Here is a 22144-nt window from a genome sequence, read left to right on the forward strand (position 1 = left end):
TTCTGAAAATCTTTTCTTCCATAATCCAAAGTAGCAGGGGGAAAAGGGGGCAAACAGATTTTTACAATGGTTTTGAATTGCTTATCTTTCGGGGGAAATGTGCCCCAAAGACCAAAATGTTAACACTTAGACTCTTTGCCTGTCCTCACCTCCCTAAATTGAACCTGGAGGTGAAAGAAATTGTCAGCTGGGTTGGCCTTTTCTTTCTCAGGAACAACGTTGCAGAAAGAAAGAGGTGTGTGTGCATGCGTGTGTGTGTGTGTGTGTGTGTGTGTGTGTGTGTGTGTGTGTGCGGTAAAAGGTGCATAGCTTTACCCCATTAAAGTCTAAGCTCTGAGACGGTAGGAGACCCAGGGTCGCCCTCCCCCGTTTCAGCGCAGTGCCCGAGCCGCTCTCATTGCCCCCAGGCAAGCTCTGCGCCTTGGAGCTGTGCCAGGACTCCAGACCGCGCCTGGCAGGTCGGTGGGTGGGGGGGCCCGGGGCCTGGGTGTTCCCTTTGCAGAAGACGCCCATTTGGAGGGAAAACTCCCTTTATTTTCCTGGGGCTCCGTAGCCCCCCTCCTCAGGCCCCTATCATTTTTACGCTGATCACACTCATGATGATGAACTTGCAGCTCAGCTTCCTGCCGCCTGCTTGACCCGGGAGCACCAGCAGGCTACCGGCCTCGCCCTTAGCTCCCGCCTCCTCTCGCAACCCCGGGGCCTCGGGGCGCCAGTGGGGGCTCCAGCGGGCCGGGGCAGCAGCAGGGGCGCGCGGGGGCGCGGGGTCCCGCCGGGGAGCGCGCACGGAGCGGCGCCTCGGCCGCCCTGCTTCCTGGAGCTCTGCTCCTTTGACCCCAGTGGCAGTCCCTGTCACTGCACCGCTCTCGTTCCCTCCGGCTCGCCGCGCCCTCGCTCCCTCTCCTCGCCCCCACGCTCGCTCTCTCCCCAGATCGAGGCTGCTCGGGTCCTTTCTCCCCCCGCCCCCAGCCTCCCTCTCGCGCCGCGCCCCCCGGCCCCCCGCCCCAGCCCGCGGCGGGACCTTCGGGGTCGAAGGTTCTGGCCCGCCCGCGCCCCTCGCCGCCCCCGCGCGCCCCCCGCGCGCCTCCCGCCGGCTCCGGCTGCTCCGCGATGGATCGCCTGCTCGTCGGGCGCTGAAGGCATCCCCGGGACCCGGAGCGCAGCCCGGGAAAGGTAATCCGCCCCGGGAAGGGAGGCGGAGGGCGGGGGAGGGGGAGGAGGCGGCCGGGCGCCCGGTGCCGCGCGCGAGAGGAAGGGAAAAAAATGCACACACAAAGCGGAGCCCGGGTGAGAGGTGCCTTGTCAGAGGCGCGTGCGAGGGGCTCGGAGGCTGCGGACCGCGGCTGCCCCGGTGCCCCTGACAGTCGCTCGAGTCGGCGCTTTCCGGGCAATTCGGAACCCGAGGAGGGCTTTTTTTCAACCCCCGGAGCGAAAGCGAATTCTTTTTTAGGAGCTGTCTCCTTCCCACTCCCCATCTCGCCCCTCTGCCCTTCTCCCTTCCCCCCGCCCCCGTCCTCGGCCCCCGACCTCCCGGGGTCTCCACCGCGCCGCTCCCTCCTCCGCCGGGCTCTTTCAGCAGCGAAGGAGGGGGTGTAGGCGAGGGGGCAGCGGCAGAAGCCGGGCGGCGGGGATGGGGGTGGGGACGAGGGCACGGCGAGCTGTTTACTAGAAAGTCCGGGGGTTCTGTGTTCGAGCCGCCCCGGCCTAGGCCCGGGTGCATTGTGTTGGCCCGAGCCCTGGGCGCCCGCGGCGGCCGGAGCGAGGTGCCGCGGCCGGGAAGGCAACGCGCAAGCTTTGTGCTGGGTCTGCGCTCCGCGGCCGCCCCCGGGCCGCCTGCGCGCGCGCCGCTCTCGCGCGGGGCCGCTTCTCACCCTCTCCCCGCGCTGCAACCTGGATCTCCCCCGCCGCCTCCGGTCTCCGCGATCGCAGCCTGCGGAGCGGGCCAGCGACCCGGGCTGGGCGGCGGGGAACGAACGGCCAGAAAAAGTAACCGTTGCAGCTCGATTTCTTCCCTCGGGAGGCAGGAGTTTCTTTGCTATTTACATGAAACAGGGTTGTCTTTGCAAAACCTTTGAATTCTGAGGTTTTGCGGCCTAGGAGGTGAAGGGGGCATTTTTCCTGGCGATTGGGGAGGGTATTAGAATCCACCAGCAAGGAAAGAAATTAAGGATGCCCCAGTGGGCGGATTTATACCACACCCCTCCCCAGGACACCCCCAATTAAGTGCAAATGCAGGTCTTGAAAAATGTGTAATTGAGATGCTGTAAACACACAAACAGGTCAAGGTGGGGAAAAAAACAAAACAAAACTTTAAGTGAAAGAAAAGATTTCCAAAGAGGGGGGTGGAAATCCGTGGCCTCAACACCCCCTTCGAACGCTCGCTGGATCCCTCCCTTTCTTTCTCCACCGCTCCAAGGATGCAGCCCGACAGCTCCGGGGCAGAGAGCAGGGAGGCGCCGGCGGCCCCGGGCGCGGGTTCGGCTCTCGGGGTTCGGGGATGCCAACGCGCCCTAGAGGCTGACGTCGGGGGCGTGGGGCTGTGATGCTCGAGCGAGGATGGCGCGGTGTCAGAGCCATTGGCCGCCGGTGGTCATCAATCAATTCGGGGCTGGGGAAGCGGTAGAGAAAGAAGGACAAGCGCCCAGCGGAGCCTGGGGCCGCGAGCGCCAGCGCCAACAGTGCCAGCCGCGGCGGCCGCGGCGGAGACGACGGCGGTGGCAACGAGGGACTGAGCGAGTAAGCTGGTGCTACAGGAAAGAAGGGGGAGCTATAGCTCGGACGAGCCGGCCGTGAGCCGGGAGGGCAGGGCGCGCGCGCGAGTGAGTGAATGAGTGTGTGTGTGTGTGTGTGTGTGTGTGTGTGTGTGGTTGCTGACCCCCCACCCCCAACTGCCCACCGTAGATTTAAAACAAACACACCAATCCAAAGTAGAGAATTCCGCACCCCCCGCCCCACCATATATAGACTCCACGCGTTGCCAGAGGCGCGGGAGAAAAGTCCTGCCCTTTCTCTCCGAAAGAATGTGCCAGCCGGGTGTCCGAAGTGCTGGAGACAAGTTCAGGTGTAAGTGCGTTGGGAGGGAGGGCGCTCTGTGGACAGAGGCACGTGGGACTTTGTGCATCCGTCTAATAACCTTGGCGGAGAAACCGCCCGGAAGGCTTCTGGGCATCGCTCCGGGATACAGGGATGAGTAACTGGAGATGGGCATAAAAGAGTAAGGGCGTGAGTTGAGAATGCACTCGATCCGTGCGGCAGAGGGAGGAGAGAGCGAAATTTGGGTAGTCGGAGCCAGCGAGTTCCAAAGTCCGGCCAGGAGGTTGGTCGGATGATCTTCTTAGGGGCTAGAGAATAAAATGAGCATCCTTGTTTAAACGAGGAAATCACGGGCTCCTTTCTCATAGGCTGTGCCGTGCGGTGTTCGGGTAGAGAGGTCAGGAGTTGTTGCTTTGAAACTTTTGGTAAATTGGACTTCTGGTGTCTAGGAGGTGGAGACAGTTATTTAATTCCTCAGGTTTTAATCCTTTCATTGCCAGCAGACTTTAAAAGGATTTCCCACTAGATTCCTAAAAAAGAATATTGCAAGTTGCACAGTTTAAGGCACAGGAGAAGTGATTGCTGTCTAGGAAATGCAAAATGTGCTCACATGATTTTTTTTTTTAAAGAGAAAATCGAAGTAGCACCAGCATGAATGTTTGGCAGTGTCAGTTCCCTTTAGATTTTTCTTTAGGATTGCTGGCATGTAGTACTGGGTTCCTTTGTTTTGTAAAGCAAATGTATTGAAGTCTAAAAATGGAAATTAAAAAAAAAAAAAAGAGTACCGCTCTCTAAATATTATATGTAAAAAATAATATGTGTGATGAGGATGAGGTGTTCCAAAATCTGATCATTTGGAGGGTTTTACTGCCTGTGTCAAGCAAGGGGATGCAGGTTCTTAGTAGTTTGAAGGTGTTGTATCATTCTGTCTTGTTTCAAGCTTTTTCCAGGTTTCTCAGATTAGAGGAGGGAATTTACCAAAAAAAAAAAAAAAAAGCCTTTTCCATGTGTTGGTGTTTCATATTCTTGAGATATGATTATCCTATGATGTGAATGGGGGTGAACATAGCATTTTTAAAAAATAAGCTTTTTCTTGACTTGTCTGTAAAGGTTCCTGTGAAAGTTTTGAAGCTCTCTGCCTCAGTCTGACATTTTCTTCAAAGGACTCCAGATTAAAGAAGATAGACGCCGCAGGTGTACTGTTTCGATAAAACATTTGAAAGAGAACATGGTAAAGATGAATTCAAATGAGGTGCCAGCCACCCATTTACCCTTTTGAGTTACAGGGGTCTATGCTTGCTGATGAAAAGATGTTCTATTTGTCTTACTGGAGCAAAGGTGCAAAGAGGCACAGATCTCACTTGATAGAAAAGGCAATCCCATGTTGTCTATAGGATATAGTGGACCATAAAAGAGTGCAAATTGATTACCTTCTAAGTTCCTTCTTTTCTGGACTTCAAATGAGAGGGTCTAATGCTAACTACTGTAGGTCATTACCTAGATATTTACATAACAGGTATGTATCTTTCATTTCTAGGCCATTTTGCTGAGTTTAATTAGTGAGTTTACTCCAGGAACATTTAAACTGTTTCTGGCTCCGGGTGCAGAGATTGTTACAGAGAGGTCACAGTGGTCTAGACATGAATTTTATTTCCTTTGCTTCTTAATGTTCTGTATTTCACACAATAGACATTGATGGCAGGAACATTAAGAATTGCCGTGTAATTTTTACACCACTGTCTAATTTATGCAAACACTAAGTTCTCCAGTCTGAAAATGTGTATTTTTCCCCCTCTGTGCTTTGATGGCTAACATTCTTTTTAATGACAGTCATTTCTATAACAGGAAGATGTTTTCATTTGTATTTACTTTTCAGCATGTCGCAATTATGCAGTTTTGCACTTCATTCGTGTCTCGGTACTTTGTGTCTCAAAAGAGAATTACAGTACTTAGAACAGGACTACAATTTGAAGCAGGTGTTGTGTTTTACTGTTATGCAAAATAACAGTAAAATATAATTATGGGGGAAATTAAGGAAACAGCTGCAAACTTGGTATGAAAACTGCTACATTATGATTTGTAAGCAGTTCTTATAGATATCTTACATCAGAGAAGCAGGCAAAGATTTTAATTTCGTTAATCCTACTGGCCTGGTTGTCTGTCAGCAGTGCTTAGAGGACTCATACCTCCCATGAAGTCAGGAAGAAGAAAGAGAACCCAAAATGACACTTTGTTTAAAATGCCAGAGCAGGAGGGATTCATGTCTTGGCAGCGCCATTATGTGTTAGGAACGCAGGCAAGGTGGGTGTTATTTAGCTTGCTTTGCTAATATGAAGAAGGCAATGATTTGAGTAGAAGGCTGTGGAATTTCTTAGCTCAGCTAGCATATGGAGGACTACACAAGCCCTGGGTTGTAAAATAATAAAATAAATGGCCTATGGCAAGCCATCTGCCTTTTGCTTGATATTTAAGGTGTTTCATGCCAAATTTAAATCTAATCTTATTATTCTAAATATTTTTATTTGAGATAGCATCTAAGATTCCCAGAATTTAATGGTGCACATGGTGAAAGTATTGTAATGCAGAGCACTTAAAGTAAAGAGGGTGGGTTAACCCAAGGGTATCCAAGGAGCATACTGTCCCCTTGTTTAAAACTTCCCTGATCAATTGCAGCAGCGTAGAAGCAGGGATGGGCTCTGCTCAGTCTTCGCGCACCTGCTATAAAAACAAACATCCTCATTTCTGAACCCAGCACAACAAATATAGTGTCTTTTACACAAATAATCAAAATGAGCTGAAAAAAATTTTAAAGGATGAAACCAGCTACTGAGAATATTGCAGCACCAAGCAGGAGTGAGGGCTTCCCTTGTGGCTCAGCTGGTAAAGAATCTGCCTGCAATTCAGGAGACCTGGGTTTGATCCCTGGGTGGGGAATATCCCCTGGAGAAGGGAAAGGCTACCCACTCTAGTGTTCTGGCCTGGAGAATTCCATGGACTGTATGGTCCATGGGGTCACAAAGAGTCAGACATGACTGAGTGACTTTTACTTTCAAGCAGGCATGAAGCAGTAGATTTAATGGCCACCCTCCTTTACTGCTCGTAATAAATGCATCCGAAATGGTGATCCAAGTCTGGATGTGTTCAGCTTTCCCCTGAATAACTGGACGGTTTTAAGAAACTATGTTACATGTAGCAAGAAGGATTTGCCTTAACATAAAGTTCTTGGCTGGAGTGGAATTCATATGTATGCCATGCTTTGAGTACCTGTGTATTTTGAAACCACTGAAAAATTATATGTGATGTGTGCATATATTATGTGTGTATCATAGTTACACACAGGTATCTGTGATGAACAGAGCATTTAAAATTTACATTTGGCATTGTGTTTTATGACTGTGCTAAGCACCGAGGTTTCAAATTATTCTGTGACACCAACTTTGTACAGACCAAACATTCCAATTAGCAGGAAAGGTTTGGAAGACTCTCCACTTTGAGCTCAAACCATTTATAGTTAGACACCATGGCAACTGTGGATGTGCCCTTCCGTAATTCACGTTAAGTGCCATAATTATAATTAAAGAGGAAATCTTAGTTTGAACACCATTGAAATGATTTGCTAGCAGCCAGCCATGTCATTTGGGGTATCATGTCCATTCTGAAGTACGTGCTAGGTAGAGAGTTGGTAGAGGTTTTGTCCACGAAGCGACCACACAGGTTAAGATTTTTCCTGAACCAATTTCACATCCAGGTGTCACATCTGACATTGTTTAGAACATCCTCTTTTTCTTTGTGCTCATTTTTTGGTTTGTTTTGTTTTTTCCAGAAACGCAGAGCGTTATTGATGAATAGATCCTTGGGTTCAGAGGTTGGCTGAAACGCACCATGCCCGCGTCCATCCTTCGCTCCGGAAAGTTGTGAATTGCTCATGCCTATAGAGAGGAAGGATGGCACATGGGATTCCTTCTCAAGGCAAAGTTACCATCACGGTGGATGAGTACAGCTCCAACCCCACCCAGGCATTCACACACTACAACATCAACCAGAGCAGGTTCCAGCCGCCACATGTACATATGTAAGTATCACTCGTGAACTTAAAAAAGCCATCAGGGAATTAGAAAGTCGCTAATGACTTGGAGAATAAAAGATGTATGCTTCACCAGACAGATGGGTTATCTGTGGTTCCAAGTACAGCTCAGAGGAATCCTCCACATCTGGGTAATGCTGAACCAACCTTTCCAGAGTATGTACTGTCGACCATAATTTGCCATTAGATCTTTAGAGCCCCCAAGGGCTTGCCTACATTTTGTGGATGACAACAGAGAGGTTCAGATACTCGTCCAATGTCACACAGCGAATTTTGGCAGATTCGCCTGACCCCTTGTTCAGTTTGCATTTACCTTGCATTGCTTGCTTCCCTGATGAAATGTCCTTAAAATTTCTGTAGTTTTTTTCCCCCTATACTTCACCCCACCACCCCTTTACATTCAGCTGGGAAACAGGCCTAATTGGGACTAACTGTCCAGCCACTACTAAATCTGTTGTCGTGCCTGTTGCTAGTAGGACGTGTGCAGCATGCTGCTGGATTCGAACAATATGGGAACAAAGGATTAAGGGACAGTGGGACAGTGGGTTCCAGGAATTGTACTTTTCCCTCACTCCCTAATACTTTTTAAGCCCTGTCTCGGTTTAAACTGTTAAAGGAACAAAGTGTGGGAGAAATCCAGAGGCGAGGATTTTTGCAGCACCTGGGTGCACACCAGCTTTTTTTCTGTTCCTCTGCTACAGGGTGTGCTGGGCTTTCAGCAGAAGGGGCAAAAGGTCACCATCTCCCTTGTTTATTCAAGGCCTGGTGCTCATTCTCTATTAGACCCTTCCAATGTCTAACATGAGTCTTTCGTGGTAGGACTAAACCCCTTTGAAAAGCATTGTATAGCCAAGAGAGAAAAGAGGTTAGGGATCTGTTGACTGATTTTGCCATTCCTGGCAAAATTGAACTCAGGGCATGTCCAAGTCACAAGCTCTTTTTTTTTTAAAGGTAATTGTTTTATTTGGGCATTAAAAAAAAAACCCAGTAAGTCTACCTCCCTCCCACCAGCAACACAGACACACACAGATACATGCAACCCCCCCTCCTCAAATTTACAAACACTAACCAAACACAAAGATCTTTCTCTTGACTGCCTGGGTGTTGTCACAAGTACTAGGATGTTACTTTGCAAGTTTGCATATTCTGTAGAGCTACTCAATTATCTATGATAGGATTTCTGCAAAAAAAGAAAAAAAGCAAGAAATAGAGAAATCCTTGCAAATGGTTAATACTAAACTATTTCTAAGATTTTTATACTCTCTTTAAATTAGAATATGTTCATAATAATGAAGGTTTCCTAACATGGTTTTAAGGAAAAGTTTTTAAGGGGAAGATTTTTCTGTGTTAAAATGGCTTTTCTGAATAGTAACTGTGTTCATTTCAAATATTCCTTTTATCCTTCTGCTTCTAATAATTGCTTTTCCTTCAAATATGTTATAGAATGTGTGCAAACTGGACTTAGGAATCCTTGAGCTCTGCTTTGGTGGTGTAACATTTCTGTTAAAGAATGGCACAGCACTTTGTGGATTTTTGTTTCCTTCCAGGCAAAAGAAAGTATGTTTTGCCCCAGATTCCTTGGAAAACGACTGACAGGGAATCTGAGCTCAGTCTTTGCTTGTTTGTAGCCCTAAGATTCCGCTGGTGAACTGTGAATGCACAGTGATATTTTAAAAATCATGTAACCTTAGAACTGATGTACATGATCTAGCCATGAAAAATTTGAAGGATCAAATTATCCCTTTTATGAAAACAAGGCTTGAAAAGCGGAGTTTGCAGTGGCGGCCTGGACAGCTGTGTAGCCCTCTTGCCAGACTTCTGCCCTGGGAGTAGCAGTTCTTCCACGGTTATCTCAGCTGCCCTCTGCACCTTCGTCACCCGTGAACAAAAGGTGCAGGTGGGGGGCTTCCCACCTGCACCTTTTGTTCCAGCCACGCGTGTTGGCACCGCGTGGGCCTTTCTGTCTTGGTGCCATTGCCTTCACTGTTTCTCACAGCTGAGACGCTCACATTTCAGGTCTGCTGAGAGTCAATTCTTGTCCCTCTGCATATAGGAAACCTCATCTCTCTCTTCCCCAGTCCAGAGTGACTATGCCCATCCACCCCCCTGCCAACATGACATGTCTCATCTTTGATATTTTCCTCCAGCCAGACCACCTCCATTTTTATTCTCTTTTTCTGTCTCCCCCCCGCCCTTCTCCCTACCTTCTCTCTCAAACTATATCATTCATTTCTTTTTTTAAAATATTAAAAATTGTTTTATTAAAAAAAGTTTTTAACATTTATTTATTTATTTGCTGTGCTGGGTCTTAGTTGTGTCACGTGGGCCCCTCAGTCTTCATCGAGGCACGTAGGAGCTTTAGTTGTGGCACTGTGGCATGTGGAATCTAGTTTCCTGACCAGGGATCGAACCCAGACCCCTGCATTGGGAGCACGGAGTCTTAGCCGCTAGACCACCAGGGAAGTCCTGTATCATTCATTTTTTTAAAGGCAAGGATTGAGCCGGTGACAGGTGTTTAGAAATATTGATTGATCACTTGATCGATCCATGGATTTGATTGTGCATTGTGTTGAAAAATTGTGATTGAGATTTGGAGATTTTCACTGGGATCTCTCTGGCCAGTCTTAACACTCAGTGTTGTTTGAAGGAGTGTACAGGTTATTAAGATGCTGGCTGACCTTTTCCTTGACCTTTCTTTTCCATGCTTGGTGCCCTAGCACAGTGACCAGCCCATACTGGGCATTCAGGTTTCTTGGTTAAAGATGATCATGCTATATCTAAAAAGATTGCCCTGAGTCTAAATAGAAACTTAAATTGGCTGGAAAATACCTATAAAATATTTAGTCTAAAATTTCTTCAGTTTTTCTAAAATTTTTAACATGTCATGGTAAGAGCTCTACTCCTCTCCCTCAAGGTATTTTGTCTTTTCTTCTTGAGCAGTTGCTCATTTATTTTGCATGAGTTTCTTAAAACGTTGGCTTTCCTTTTGCACTTACAACTGACATCTGTGGAGACCCATGACAGATCACCTGGATTGGAGTTACAGTGCTGGTCCGTTAAGTGATTTTTTTCTTTCAGGAAACCTAGTTGAGGTTTATTTAACTTAGTTAAGAAATAGTTCACTTCCCATTTAATTAGTTTGCCGCACCTTAGCTTTGTGACCCATCTTGGACAATTTACTTTCTTTTCTCTCTCGGTAAATGTAAACATTTGCACCAAATGGTAGATACGAACCCTTTTAGCTCTGACATACCAAGATTAAGATTGCAGTTAGGACATTTATTTGCAGGATGTGCTGTGAGGGGAACACACATGCAGAAGACCCAGTTCCCATCTTCATAACCTCAGTCATTGATTTCAAAGCTGTCATTTCACCTCGCATTAAGGGTTTACCACATGACCCTGGTTTGGTTTCACTTGGGAGTTTTGAACAGGTTGCCATCAAGCTTTCTAGGAATCACTGGTCTGCATCTCTGCCTGTGATGTAGGGAAGTTTTTTGTTTTTATTTTTTTTTTTCCAAAGAAAGCAATCCCGTATGACCTTGGGAAAGAAAATTAAAGCACAGCTGAAGTTGGCAGGGCAGAATTGGACCCAGAATTTGTAAGCCCCTCTTACCCAGATTCTTAAAGATACTGATAGATGTGATGGTTGAAAACCAGCAATTAACAGGGCTTCATTTTTCTACAGCCCTGTCATCTTCCCCAAGCAGAATGCTGTTTAGTATTTTCAATGATAAAATTATTTAGTATTTTCAGTGAGGGTGGGAGAAAGGTGCTCAAGGAATCAGTGTAGATCTCTAAACACCAACAAGATTTTGTATGTTTTACATTGTCTGAGGCCTAATTAAGTACTGTAAAACATCTTTAGTAAGGTATCTAACCATATCTGTTTTTGCATCAAAAGTCCCACTTCCTGGGAGACCCTTCAGTCCCCTGCAAACCAGGATGGTTGGCTACCCTATTGAGATTAATCTCTCACCTTTTTCTTTCAAGATTTGTTGCTAGGAAGCTCAAATTAAATTTTATTTTCAGTTTTAGATACTTTCTGCTTTATTGTCTATGGCTTTAGTTGTCAGCACCCCTGAAATCTTACTTAACTCTTTTTTTTACATTTATTTTGAGGAGGCAGTGTAGTATAGTGGAATTAGATTGTTGGATTTAAAACCTGGCTGCATGATGTACTAGTTGCATAACCTACTGTGGAGGAATGTGTTAACTTCTCTTTTTTTCCTAGCTCTGAAATATAGATGTTAAAAGTAGCGCCTATCTCCAAAGGTTGTTGTGAAGGTTACAAACATTATTGTTTGTAAAGTTTTTAGAGGAATGCTTAGTATGTAGTCTGTACTCAATAATTGTTAGCTCTTCTCATTGATGATCGTTTTATTGATTCTGCACTTTTTTATTCTGCCTAAGTTCATTTTGAAAATTAGTGGAGCATAGATAAATGAGTAAATAAGAAAATCACTGCTAAGTTTTGTCCTGTCTTCCTCAAGGAGTCATTACTAGCAAACTTGCCCTGTGCTTAGTCGAGGAATCATGTCTGCGACCCATTGGACTGTAGCCCGACAGGCCCCTCTGTCTGTGGGATTTTTTAGGCAAGAATACTGGAGTTGCCCTTTCCTTTTCCAGGGGATCTTCCCCATCCAGGGATCAAACCCACATCTCCTGTGTCTCATGCACGGCAGGTGGATTTTTTACCCACTGGGACATGGGGGAAGCCATAGTAGCAAACTTGGGCTGGGTATAATTTTCAGCTGTCAGTGTTGGAAGGTGCCCTGACTTCTTTTTAAAATTTTTTTCGTTTTTTAAATTTTTTATTGAAATATAGGTGACTTGCAAAATTATATTAGTTTCAGATATATAAAATCGTAATTCTATATTTTTATACTTTATATTCCATATACAGTTACTATAAAATATTGGCTATATTCCCAGCGCTTTATATTGCATTCTTGTAGTTTATCTATTTTATACCTGATAGTTTGTACCTCTTAATCACCCGCACCCTTTTTGCCCCTCCCTCTGCCTCTCACCAGCAGTCTATGCTTTGTGTCTGTGTTTCTGTTTTACTATATTTGTCCTTTTATGTCTTAGATGCCACATGTAAGTGAAAATGTATAGTATTTGTCTTTCTCTGTGCCCTGACTTAGCGCCTGTTGGGATGTCTCACCTACCTCGAGTTACTCATGAGATTGTCAGTCCCAAGGAGACAAGGAATCTGGAAGCTGAGTGTTGTCACCTGATTTTTCCTTGTAGAATCATAGTGGCCTTCATTCATTTGTGCTAGTCTCAAGCCTTTGTAGCCCTATCAGTGTCTTAGGCTCTGTGCCTATGGCTGTGGTTAAAACAGAAGCATTAAGTCAGTCAGTCATTCAGTTCAGTCGCTCAGTCGTGTCCAACTCTTTGCAACTCCACGGACCGGACCGCAGCACACCAGGCTTCCCTGTCCATCACCAACTCCTGGAACTTGCTCAAACTCAGGTCCACCAAGTCAGTGATGCCATCCAACCATCTCATCCTCTGTCGTCCCCTTCTCCTCCTGCCCTCAATCTTTCCCAGCATCAGGGTCTTTTCCAGGGAGTCAGTTCTTCACATCGGGTGGCCACAGTATTGGAGCTTCAGTTTCACCATCAGTCCGTCCAATGAATATTCAGGACTGATTTCCTTTAGGATTGACTGGGTTGATCTCCTTGCAGTCCAAGGGACTCTCAAGAGTCTTCTCCAACACCACAGTTCAAAAGCACCAGTTCTTCGGCGTTCAGCTTTCTTTATAGTCCAAATCTTACATCCATACATGACTACTGGAAAAACCATAGCTTTGACTAGGTGGACCTTAGTGGTTATAATAGAAGCCTTAAGAATTAACTGGATTTAACCAGGATTGAGTACAAACAGCATAGCGTGAGCTGGGGAATGAGGACAGTTTCACATGGCAGCTGATAATGTGGTGTGAAGTCAGAGATCTCTATCCAAAGGCTGATCTCACTAGTTACTGGCTTGGCTAGGTGATGGTGGGCTGGATTACTGAATTTCCGTCTTCTCATCTGTAAAATGGGTTCAGTGACTCTCTAAGATGGTTGTAAGCGTTACTTGAGATGATGTATATGACATAGTGCCCAGAAGATAGCATTGGTAAATAAATGCTCTGATCATATTTCTGGTCTTGTCCATTAGCTGGTGAACATGAAGTGTTAACATTTTTTTTTTTCCTGAACTGCTTGTGTGAAATTTGACAAGTCCAACTTATCCTTGTTGCTTTGTTGCATTTTACAGCATCTGTCAGTGTTTGCTCAGGCATTGCTAATCAAAAATGGTCTGAAGCTTTTAGGGTATCTAGGTGATCATCCCATGCCGAATTCTTACAAAATTTTGTTGTCTAATCTGAAGTTTTATTCTTAAATGGTAGGAAATAAATATTTATTTCAGGTCTGTATTAGTTATCCTTGGCATTTCCGAGGTGGCAAAGTGGTAAAGAATCCACTTGCCAATGCAAGAGATGCTTGGGACACAAGTTTGATCCCCGGGTCGGGAAGATTCCCCTGAAGTAGGAAATGCCAACCCCCTCCAGTATTCTTGCCTGAAAAATCCCAGGGACAAAATAGCCTGGTAAGCTACAGTGCATGGAGTCACAAAGAGTCAGACACAACTGAGCAACTAAACACAATAGGTATCCTTAGATGTAAGAAGAAAGTTATAGAAGAGTGTTAGAGAATGATGCCATTTGGTTAAAAAAAATCTCAAAATGTGTAAAAAGATAAATATCAACATTATTGGGGGATTCTGTAGGGAATAAATTTACAAGTAAATTTAGGGGAGGGAATGATAGGTAAAGATCTTAACACTTTTTATTTTATATACTTTCATCTATTTTATAAGAACTGTATAATGCTTTTATGATAAAAAAAATTTAGTTAAAGAATGATAAACATGTGATTTGTCTGCAGTTCCTTCTGCTTTTAGTTGGCAAGATTTGCATTGAAGGCTCACTCTCATGTAAATCTGCTTTCTTTGGGCTAGCTTCTTTGGGTGGTACCTTCTTCTGTTCTATGTTGTGATCCAGGTAGAGATCAAAAGCTGTTCCTTGGTTCAGTATCATTCAACTTGCACATGTATGTGAAGATGTGAGGCCATAGATGCTGCTGACTTCTTAGTCCTATAACTGGAGGGAAATCTAAGAAATGCCATCAAGTTCATTTTTGGAAGTCAGAAAAGTGTACAGTATTGGTAAATAAAGAGCTTGCTGTTGCAGATGACTTGACAGTATTTCAGGGAACCTGGATTCTGGTCCTGTCTTGGTCACTAATTAGGTCTGTGATCCTGAGCAAGTTGAGCATCTTTGAATTTCAAGTTCCTCACCAGCCATTGGACTGGATGCACTTTAGCATCATTCCTTCCTTCTCTGGCCATCTAGGGTTTCCTCTTTTCTTCTCTTTTCCTTAGTTTGTTTGAAATAAAAAACACAAATCCCTCATCACTAGTGATATTCTGTAGGGAAAGACTACATGGTGAGACATCATGGGGATAGGTTGGAGGAGAAGACCAGTGAACCCCACCTCGAGTAGGGAGGAAGAGGATTATCAATGAATGAGTGATTGTCTGGGGCTCTGTAAAATTGCACAGTACTAACAAGGTAGAAATTCATTCTTTGTCGCAGAGCTGGGTTGCATTAGCTGTGTGAAGAAAAAAAAAAAATCCTAAACATTTTTCTCTTGGTAAGCCGCTTTCTCATTCTCATTACAAATTTATCACTGGCCTGCACATTAGCATGGCCATAATTTTTGTTAATGTTTTCAATCTGAAATTCATCTTGGAGATGCTGAATGGCTCTTTTGGTTTGTGCTCATGTACAAACACAGAGTGTTTTTTCTTTTCCTCTCTCATTTCTTTTTAAAAATAAGTTCTTTTTCCTGTTACGCTCCCTGAGGGTACTGGTCTCGTGGTCCGTGACAGTTTAGGCTTCATTTTAGAATTGACTTTTTTCTTATTCCGTTGATTTCTTTGTTTGCATTCTGGCTTTAAAAAGGCAACCTAAAATTAGACTTTTTTTTTTTTTTTGTCCCATATGGATTTGTTCTTAGAAATTTAGCTGTATGTTGCACAACTGAGTTGACTTATTTGTTTTTGGTTCTTTGACTCTCTGGGAGGGTAAAGAATTTTGACAAAGCCGATTCTTTCTACTATGGTATGCCTGGATTTCGAATCCTGAAGCAGTTACCTACGTTTATAGAGAGTAAAGATTCCTATGAGAAGTGTAGCTACAGTCAGTGGATTGGTATATCCTGAAACTGGGCAATTGTTAATCACCTCTCCTTATGGATTAAATTTATCTCCTGATCTGAGTCCAATTTTTAAAAAACATTTCTTTCAGGGAGAAGTTTTGATAAAAATAGACAAAAATGACAAGACCAGCTAACCAGGGAAGGAGTACTATAATAGGGAGTCTGCATCTGAAACATACTTAATTTTAATTCTGAGATTTAGAGCCTCTGAAGATGTAGATTTTAAGATATGAAAACAAAGTTAATAATTAAATCTGCCACCTCTCGTAAAGCAAGCTCTAGGTAGTTCTGAACTATTTCCAAAAAGGAGAAACAACTCACCAAGTCTCGGAATGTGTGCATCAGCTTGTTTTTCATCTTCTTCAGTGTTTGCTTTGCGCTCTCCTTCCCGTGTCTCCTTCCCTTTTAGACTTTCCTAGCATCCTGGAAACTGGATGTTTCAGTGGCTATCCTGGCAGAATTAGGCTATTATTTCAATATCAGTGTGGACAAAATTGCCACGATTTCCCAGACCACCGTGTTAGTCTGCCTTTTTTTTTTTTTTAATGTAAAAAGTATACTTAAAGGCTTTGTCTGTGTAGAAACACTAACTTTGCAAAGAGGAAACTTTGTTGAATTTATTGGCCTTTGCAGTATTTGGGTCTGCATGTTTTTCTTCTATTTTGCTTTGAAGATTTTTTTTTTCCTTTCAGTTTGTCCCTGTAAAAGGGTAAAATGTATGCAAATAAGAAAATGTGTTGTTTTGCAGGCTTCTAATTTTTTTTCCCTTTACCACACATCAAGAATATAAACTCCTCTAGTTGGTTTAAATTTTCCTATGTTTTTATATTAAATAGCAAAGCTCTTGATACTAGTTGAAAAAAAAAACCAGAAAACCACTAGCACCGTTTAATAGAGCAAAGAGGTAAATTTTCAGAACTTGATCGTATTGACCCTTAAAATTGCATGTGAGAATTAAACCCTTCTTGAGGTTCATTTGTTGGCAGTGGCTTCCTTAATAGATTATGGCACCCTACCCCCATAATATGAACTCTACTCAAATCCCTTTATTTCTTTGACTAGACAGTCTCTGAAACCTTCCAGCTAAAGGATTTGATAATTCTCCAACTGGAAGAAAAATATCTTTTCTCATCTTTCGGTGGACTATTTTGGCATTTCTGCTGATTGGCTAAGAAAAGCGGTTTACTTGTGGTATTTAGTTTTAGGTATTTGGGCCACAGACCAAGTTTCAAACCGTTTACATATTGTACACTTAGTTTAAAATGTGTTTTGCCCAAAGACTTAAAACTGAAATTAAGGGAAAAAAAAAAAAGGTGAAGTCTCCCACCAGCTAAGCAACCTCAGCATGTTTCTCTAATTTCCTGAGTTAGCCTTTTGCTCTGACATAGACCTTCTTCTACCAGCTCTATTTTGGTCCTGAGTTTTGGAAAAATTTCCCCTTTTTGTTTCATTTTGCTTTGCCTTAAGACTTCAGAGATAACTGCAGAAGCCTGTCACACTGTATTAGGCATTTTTTAAGAATCACAGGTATCATACCCATTACTGTTAGTTCTGCCTTATATTTAATATTATTCCATTTTTTAAAAAGTACGAACTTTTGTACAGTGGTCCTACGAGGGTGTGGAGGAACTATAATGAGGAGATACACTTTTTATGGAGAAGAGGGAAAATAGTGGTATATGTGAAGAAGAGAGAGAAAAGGAGAGGGAGGGCCTGGAGGGTATATTATTAGATTCTAACTCTTTCTTGCAGTTATGATGTCCCTGGCCTTGGGCTTGACTTGAACTCCAGGAGTATGTCAGCTCATTCCTAAACATCAGTCAGTGGGGGGAGATAAGACAGATTTCACCTTGGATTTCTGGGGTATACATGCTAACTCTACATACCAATGAATCCAGCGTTTGAAAAGATCAGAATCGAAATTTTTGATACACTGACCTGTTTTGATCCCTGAGATGGACCAATTTAATGTTAGACTTTTTTGGGTAACTCAGAACTTTAGGTTTGTGTTTCAATATAAAAAAAAAAAATCCATTTGAGAAATAGTGAACTATGAACTGGTTTTTGAGCAATGTAAAAAATATCTGAAATTTCAGCTGCCCAAGGTCTGCCCTCTGTTAGCCTCTAGGAGACTTACCGTGTGTTGTCCTCCGATTCTGACTTTCACAGTTAACTTGTTTTCACTTTGTTGCTGACCCTCACATTTTGGGCACAGCTGGATGCCCTGAAACCTATTTTGTCTCCACCAGCTTAGAGAAAAGAAGAGTGAGGAGGGGGGAAGTCTTTGGGAAGAACTGACAGACTAGGAAGGCGGTATTAACTCCTGAAGGGTATTAATTCCTAATTCTCCCACAGTGCAGTTCAAAGAGGCATCTCTTCCCCCTCCACGTGAAATAGAAAAGCACAGGTAGGTGTCCTTTTGCTTACAGAAGAGGGAGTCTAGTACCACCCCCTGGTTGGCTGACGCTCTTGAGAATTCAGAAGGGAAATAGTAACCTCGTGGGAGGTGGTTGGCCCCCGTGTCCCAGCCCCTGGGTGCTGGACGGCTGGCCTATTTTGCATCTCTCCATCTCGACCCCTCCACCACGTTAATGGCAGCCGGCACGCTCCACTGTTTATCTTGGAATTCGATACCATCATCTTGGCAACCAAACTGGGACCTTTACTGCTCACATTGTTGTCATTTGTTGTTAATTATCTGTTACCATAAATTCTGCACTTTGAGAAAAAAGGGAATGTTTTGGAATACTTCCTCCCAACATATAAGTGGAGTTTCATTTTTCTGTGGACAAAAGAAGGGGGAAAAAATCAGCCCTTTTGGGAACTGGTTTCAGGGAATTCAAATGCCCAGGTTTTTCAGACTGCCTGGGTTTGTTCTTGCTAATATGGCCAGGATTTGCAGCAAAGGAACCTTTGCAATTTAGGAATGGCCTGTATTGGTGAGAGGTACCCCCTTTCTAGAAAAAAAAAATTAACTTTACATAGGGAGTTGTGCTTTTATTACAGTCTCTTTGTGCCATAATTGTGTGTTGCGTTCTGTGCCAGAGCCTGTTCCCCACAGTGGATTTCTTGCTTTCAAAGGTTATTAAGACAGAGCAGTCCAAAGTGGAAAGTGGCTTCTGCTTACCTGCCTTTATGAGGTGTTTATTTTGTCAAGTGTAGAACTGAAATGAGCTTTCTGGCCATTAGCGGACTTTAGTCACACCCCCACACTCTGCAGGGAGGGCTGTGTCACCTTATAAACAAACAGCTCTGCTTTGAAGGGTGCTCTGCCATGGGCTGCCGGACTCAGCGCTGGGCTTAACAAAGCAGTCAGCAGAGCAGGAGACCGAAGAATGCACGAGCGTATTTTGGAGAGGAGAGTTTGGGAGTGGAGTGGTTGTTGCTAAGGAGAAATCTAGGCACATTTAAAGATATAAAAACTGCTGTCATTTAAGAAGTTCTCCAAAAGTATGTCCATAATCCTGGCTGTCTAGCCAGGTGCCCCTTGGGTGTGTTCACTTCCAGACTCCACTCCTAGAATCTCATCTTTACCGTGGTGATCGTAATAATATTTGCGTCCATAGGTAATGGTGGAGGTTATATTAGATGATGCTTAGTACAGAATAAGGCACTTAGCACCGTGTCCCAATGCTCAGTGCCTGGTAACTATTGTCACTAGTACCGTTGTTCACCACGATTGTACCCACAGTGTCAACACTTGAACTTCAGCAGACTTTTCATGGTGCCACGTGGCTCATCCTCACCTTCACTTTTTGGATTGCCCTTAAGCTGGGTGTGTCTGTTCTATTCTTGTAGAGAAGTTTTTGTTTGTCTCAGCACTTTTAAAGTATTTAGGGTAGCGCTGTCTCCCAAGGGATTCCCACCCCTGGAGGGAGGGATTGAGTCTTGGTTAACCTGCTGAATGCCAAGGGCACAGACTTAATGAACAATGATCGCAGCTCCTGTCTGCTTCTTGGGACAGTGTAGCTCTTGGTGATGTGTGTTTTCCTGGAGGTGAGGAATTGGCTTGGGTCTGCTGCCTTTAGTTTCTGCAGAACCAGAAAATGTTCTTCCCAGGCTTAGGAGGAAGGTCTCCTGATAATGGTGCTGCCCCTGAAATAAACCCCCTTTCTACATATTCCACTTCCTTTATTCTTTTATTTCCTCTCTTAGTGTTTTTTAAAGGCAGTATGTATGGTATGTGCACACGCACTGTTTTAGAACACTGATTACAATCAGAAAAAATGAATATTAACTTGGTGTTTCAGATTTAGGCACAGTTCAGGTATGAGGGTAAAAGACAGGATGGAGAGGAATGGAGGTTGAAAAAAAAAAGCACCCTCAGATGCTCTGGGGGAGGCTGGGAAAAGGATTTAACACTTTGGATTCTTTAGAAGCCATTAAAACTCTGATGGGATCGGATTCCCTGACTGCACATCTGAAACATGAAACTCTTGCCCTAAACCATGCAATTGAGTTAAGCTCAAAATTCAAGGCCTCCCCCCAAGACTGGCCTCTGGGTAAGCCTCACGGTGGATGGCAAAATGATTTCCTTTGAGAGGAGCAAGACTACAGTGAGGTTTTTATGGCCAATTTAGCCTGTGTATCTGTGCCAGCCAGACATTTGGCAGCTCTTAGTGCCAACTTCGGTGATCTGTCCACCAGTTTTTCCCAAGGTCTTCAGTTCCGTCTGGATTCAGGGCTGACATTGAAGAGAAGATACATTGTAAATCCAGCTTCCTAGGCATGCCTCCTGAATTTTTTATTTTTCCAAGTGGAGAAGTACTGAGAGGTGTGGGGAGAGCAGCAGGGCCCCAACTTTGAGGCTCAGACTGATGCTGAGGGTCCTCCTCCCTTAAATATACTTTCTTTTCCTCCCTCCGCATTTGTCACTGCTTCAAGGGAGCCCCTACCCCTTTCTCTGGACTCCGTGAATTCCTTGTATGTGTGTACTCAGAGCACCTCCTAGGAGTAATGCTTTTCTTTGGTCACACGTTTTATAAATATGTTTTTCTGAGTGTTTGTGAAGTGTCTGTCTGGCAACGAGACTTTAAGTTCGCTGAAGGCAGTGACTCTTTGCCTTTTACTTTGTTGCCTTTCGGTACCTGCAGCACCTGTCACGTGCTAGCACGTTCTAGACCGTCTGCAAATACCTGTTGAAGGAATGAGTGGCTGTTGAATTTGCAAGAATTCCATATTCTCTTACTGTGTGCTTCCCCAGGAAGTGTGTGCTCCCTTGGAATCATTCATTCATTTTGAGAGCATGCATATAGACTTGACGCTATCCGTGCCTTTAAAAAGGGTAACATGAGTCTCCCGTGTTTTTTTCAGGATGGAGCTGGATGAAGCTCAGAGTGAGTATTTCTGATACTCCTACAATAATGCTATCATCTCTCCTGCCTCCAGTTGACTCTTTCTTTGACAGTAGTAGACTCTCATTTCTAACATAGGAAAAATACCAGTTTCACTTTCATCTTGACCCTAAAGTTTTGGGTTTCCTGTGTCGTTCTCAACCTTAAAAATGGAGGTGTTAGAAAGTATCCTGTCTTAACTCCTTGTAAAGTGTTTATTTATTGATCCTGTTTGGCATCAACTATTATTGAATAGAAGCATGAAATTGACTCAGTGGTAAAGAATCCGTCTGCAAATGCAGGAGAAACAAGAGACATGGGTTCTATCCCCACGCTGGGAAGATTCCCTGGAGGAGGAAATGGCAATCCACTCCAGTTTTCTTGCCTGGAGAATCCCGTGGACAGAGGAGCCTGGCAAGCTGTGGTCCACAGGGTCACAGAGTCGACATGACTGAGCACGCACGCACATACGCACATACCAGGACTCAGACTGATAGCTGTCCCTAATAAGTGGAGTTTATCTGAAATGAAGACCATGAAAATGGGTCATCTTTAACATGGGAATCACACATTTTGCATAAAGTGAACCAATTTTATTTTGCATCCTGTTTTCTTAGCAACTTCAGTTATTATTATTTTTTAATAGTAAGCGCTTATGTATCTTACCAGATGACTATTTTCACAGAAACCTGTAATTTGGGTTTAATACAGGTAACAACATCATAACAACATTGGTGTTAGGTACTGATTGAAAGTGTTTTCAAAAAAAAAAAAAAAGAAAGTGTTTTCAAATTTTTCCTTTAAAGGTAAAACAAATTTAAAATAAGCATTTGATGGATTTCTAATTACTGGTGATTTAGCTATAAACCTCTTAAAAATTAAATGACAAAAAATATAAATGCTACTAAAGAGGAGTTTTGCAAGGGGCAGACTGTAAAAGAGGGGAGATAAAAAGAGAGATTTGCATGGCAAGCACTTTGGGGCAGGAAGTTGTTAATTTAGGTTAATTTGGGACTTTAGGTTTTCTCCTTGACTGTCTTCTTACTGTGTCTACTGAGAAAGGTGCTGTATAATTAGGCTTTCTGGCGATCTCCTTTGGCTGAGGACCTAATTGAGTTTCAGGGCTAGACTGCTGAGCTGGGCTGGAGTTGACGCAGCCTTTGGCCCTGCAGGTTGAAACCCTGGATGGACCTGCCTCTTTGATAAGTACCTGGAGCGACTGGCGGTGACACTGTTTGGGGAAAGAATAGGTTAGTAACTGAGGAGTCGGTGTTCCTCATTATATGAAAAGCTCTCTTTAACATAGGGAAGACACCAAAATCCACATGTGCAATTTAAATGAGCTTGTATTCTGCATTATAAATATGCACCGGATGCCAAGTAGAAAACCGGAACACTCTCTCAGGATGCTGTTA

The 22144-nt window shown here is 44.0% G+C and overlaps 1 protein-coding gene across 2 annotated transcripts in view; it reads left to right on the plus strand.

Moving 5' to 3' along the window:
• The first annotated feature begins 664 nt into the window (after window positions 1–664).
• MPPED2 (metallophosphoesterase domain containing 2) overlaps window positions 665–22144 on the plus strand; it is a 201587-nt gene continuing 180107 nt past the window's right edge. Inside the window, exons 1-2 of one of the 2 annotated variants that reach the window (XM_065944243.1) lie at window positions 665–1173; window positions 6857–7105. In XM_065944243.1, coding sequence (XP_065800315.1) covers window positions 6978–7105 — 128 coding nt within the window. In that variant the 5' untranslated portion in view covers window positions 665–1173; window positions 6857–6977. Of the gene's footprint in view, window positions 1174–2578; window positions 2737–6856; window positions 7106–22144 lie in introns of those variants that run through there. The other variant, XM_065944244.1, reaches the window with a different exon arrangement.

The sequence above is a fragment of the Muntiacus reevesi genome, chromosome 9 (genome assembly GCF_963930625.1).
Source record: "Muntiacus reevesi chromosome 9, mMunRee1.1, whole genome shotgun sequence".
Classification (NCBI taxonomy): domain Eukaryota; kingdom Metazoa; phylum Chordata; class Mammalia; order Artiodactyla; family Cervidae; genus Muntiacus; species Muntiacus reevesi.